We start from the raw sequence: 3,046 nt of genomic DNA, 5'->3' as shown, positions 1-3,046 counted from the left end.
CACACAGGGTTAAATCAACATTTTTAATATTGAGTGCATTGTAGCTATGTTTTGTCATATGATATGCTAGAAATATCAGATGAAAGCACTCTAGAATATACAGATTTTCTTATATACTGAATTGATGTTAAATAGTACATAGTTAAATTTAAGAACTGTTTTATTTCAGTAATATGCCTTTAGAGGATACCATCAACTGAGATCTTTATAAAGTGAATTGTTAAAAATAAATTGAAAACTAAGGCAGGTAAGTCATTAGGGATGTAAAGGTGAAGCACTTCATGTTTTGATTTGTACTCTTATTTTTGAATTACCAACTGTTTTAAGATTATTTGAAATATTGAGCAAGTATGATAAAGCTTTCCTGTTTACTGACTTTCATCCCTCTTGAGTTAACTCTATAAATACATTCTTTGCTTTAATGAGTTAACCTTGCGTTACGTTCCTTGCTCTCCAACCAGAGGCTAAGTTTGGGCTGGATGTATTACATTAAACATGTCACAACACAAAACTAACAATAATTAGTAGCAGTAATAAAAAACGAATGCAAATAACGCCAGGAAGTACAACTAAAATTCTTACTAAAGCTCTCTTCAAAAGTAGCTCACTAAATCTTGTTTCTAAAGAAACAAATTCAGTAATGTACTTTCAAATGGTGGCAAATGAAAATTTTCAAGACAGGCTTATGCTCATACCTATGGTGCTAGTTGGGATCTCTCCAAGTTAAGAGGTTAGGAGATGGGATGGGAAAGCCCCAGAATGGGAAGAACAAAGATCAGAGAGAGACTTTTGCACTGACCAGTCTAAACTTGTAAGTTTTGAAGTTCTTTGCTATATTGTCTTTAAGCTGTATAATTATATATGAGTTCAGAGGCTGGTCACTGTAAAATCAATTTGATAAATGGCACCTTTGTATAAGTAAGAAAAATCTTGAAATTGTCTAGGTGCATACATTTAATGAACATTAAAGTTAGAAGTTACCTATTCATCTTCATAATTACTTGTGATTAATGATCTGCTGTATGTTCTTTCCATAGCTGTGCAGCAGAAAGAGATCACCCAGAGCACTTCCACATCAACTATAACTTTGGTTACAAGTACTCAACCTATTTCTATGGTTACAAGTTCTGGATCTGCAAATACACTTTCTTCCTCAGTTAATACAGACTTGCCAATCGCAACAGCTTCAGCTGATGTGGCTGCAGACATTGCTAAATACACTAGCAAAGTAAGTTCTTGAATTTATTTTTGTAATGAACTTTAAAGTTTTTTAAAATTTCAAATTCTGAAATAAAAAATGTTATTTAGGATCTAACAAGCAGTAGGGAGAAGCAGTTAGACTTTGATGGGAGTCTAAGCTATTATTGTAGAAGCAGCTGAATGCTGTCATTCTAAGCCAGAGGCTAAGCATGGCATGGCATGCTCTAGGCTGCCCAGGCACTTCAGACTTTTCCTCGCTCGTGTTTCCCCTTCACTTCCTTTGGTTACATTACATTGCATGTTGGACAATTTTTGGTATCTCTTCATCATATTTACAGTAAGCAGTAATAATTCATCACGTGCATTCAGTAAAATGCGCTCAGATGTAACTGTTTTAAAACACTGCAAAGCTTCATCAGATTGTAACTTGTCCTAAGTGTGCATTCAAGTATTAAAACTGAAGCTTAGTTGTTAAACAGGTGACGTAGTACTTGTAATGTTATAATGGTGATGGTGGAGTGAGGGAGATCACTTTTGGTGTGTTCTCTTAGATCTTTGAATTAAAACAAACGAAAAAGAGGATACTATATAAGATTATAAGTAAGTATGCAGACGTGAAAAGCATTTGAAAACAACAGAATCCTGATAGAAAGTGCTTTCTTCTACCTTCTAAAACAGTACTTCAAAAGGAGATTCAGATAAACATATATATATGCATGTAGATGCTAATAGTAATACAGGTTCACATGAGAGTGGTTGAAATGAAGTTAAAGTGGTTTTCTATTAAAAATATATATCTAAAAGTTTTATTTGTCTTTCAGATGATGGATGCCATCAAAGGAACGATGACTGAAATATATAATGATCTTTCAAAAAATACCACTGGAAGTACAATAGCTGAGGTTAGTGTAAGACTGACAAGAAGTCTGTTTAACTTTTAGAAGTTGTAAAAGAGTATTTTATGCATAAAAATACTATGTAAACACATACTACCATAAGAGTTACATGATTATGGCCATAGATTATATACTTCTTTTTAAGTTTGCTGGTCATATTATCATTGTTTTTACTACAGAGCACTCGTAGAAGTGTATTCCTGCTAAAATGTTGCATTAATTGTCTCCAAAGGTAGTACTTGGTATCTTTAAAGTGTTTTCTTAAAGCTGGCCAAACCAGATTAAACAAAGTAAACCGTGAGTGAATGTGAAAAGTGAACAAGAGAAAGCTCAGAGTTAAATGTGTAATGTGTTGTTTGTTTGTATTAAACAAAACAAGGAAGCTGCAGTTTAGAGCAGTAATATTTGTAGTGAATGAAAAACTCACTTTCTAAGCCTGGGTGCATTGAAATAAAAGAATCAATCAAATGGAACACAAACAAATACAAGTAAAACTGAGAAACAGATTTTTGATTGTGGTTAGAGAAATTGGAGACCTAACTAATTCTGGATGTAAGACCAAGTTTAATTGAATTAGGAGTTGGTGCAAACAATCTTGCACTTTTTATGATAGGAAAACCTAGCAAGAAAATAGAATACCTATTGCCCATGTTATTAAAAAGGAGCCTTAATGTAAGTGATGATCAAGCTTTTTGTTACAGCCTTGGTTTGTTTTTTGTTTTTTTTGTTGTGTGTGTAATAGTTGTGCTATATACTGTACTCCATCATCACTACTAAATATTAACATTTTAATATTTATTTGTAATATTCAGATTCGACGTTTGAGGATTGAGATAGAAAAGCTTCAGTGGTTACATCAGCAGGAACTCTCAGAAATGAAGCATAATCTGGGTATGAAAATGGCAAATACAAAATCTAAATGCTTGTAGCATACGTTGTCTTCATGTTAG

General features: G+C 33.1%; 1 protein-coding gene across 1 annotated transcript; it reads left to right on the top strand.

Moving 5' to 3' along the window:
* Nucleotides 1-1,014: 1,014 nt before the first annotated feature.
* LOC104914048 (protein kinase C-binding protein 1-like) lies at nt 1,015-3,032 on the top strand. The gene is made up of 3 exons (XM_010722461.3): nt 1,015-1,228; nt 2,022-2,102; nt 2,909-3,032. The coding sequence occupies exons 1-3, from the start codon at nt 1,115-1,117 to the stop codon at nt 3,023-3,025; spliced, it is 312 nt and encodes a 103-aa protein (XP_010720763.1). The 5' UTR covers nt 1,015-1,114; the 3' UTR covers nt 3,026-3,032.
* The last annotated feature ends 14 nt before the right edge of the window (nt 3,033-3,046 follow it).

The sequence above is a fragment of the Meleagris gallopavo genome, chromosome 22 (genome assembly GCF_000146605.3).
Source record: "Meleagris gallopavo isolate NT-WF06-2002-E0010 breed Aviagen turkey brand Nicholas breeding stock chromosome 22, Turkey_5.1, whole genome shotgun sequence".
Classification (NCBI taxonomy): domain Eukaryota; kingdom Metazoa; phylum Chordata; class Aves; order Galliformes; family Phasianidae; genus Meleagris; species Meleagris gallopavo.
Note: the sequence above shows the minus strand (reverse complement) of the source record. Positions and strands in the feature narration are given on the sequence as shown.

Coding starts and splice junctions, on each gene's coding strand:
- LOC104914048 (XM_010722461.3), top strand. CDS start 1,115: ATGGTTACAAGTTCTGGATCTGCAAATACACTTTCTTCCTCAGTTAAT. Junction 1,229..2,021: donor TTGCTAAATACACTAGCAAA/GTAAGTTCTTGA, acceptor TTTGTCTTTCAG/ATGATGGATGCCATCAAAGG. Junction 2,103..2,908: donor CTGGAAGTACAATAGCTGAG/GTTAGTGTAAGA, acceptor TGTAATATTCAG/ATTCGACGTTTGAGGATTGA.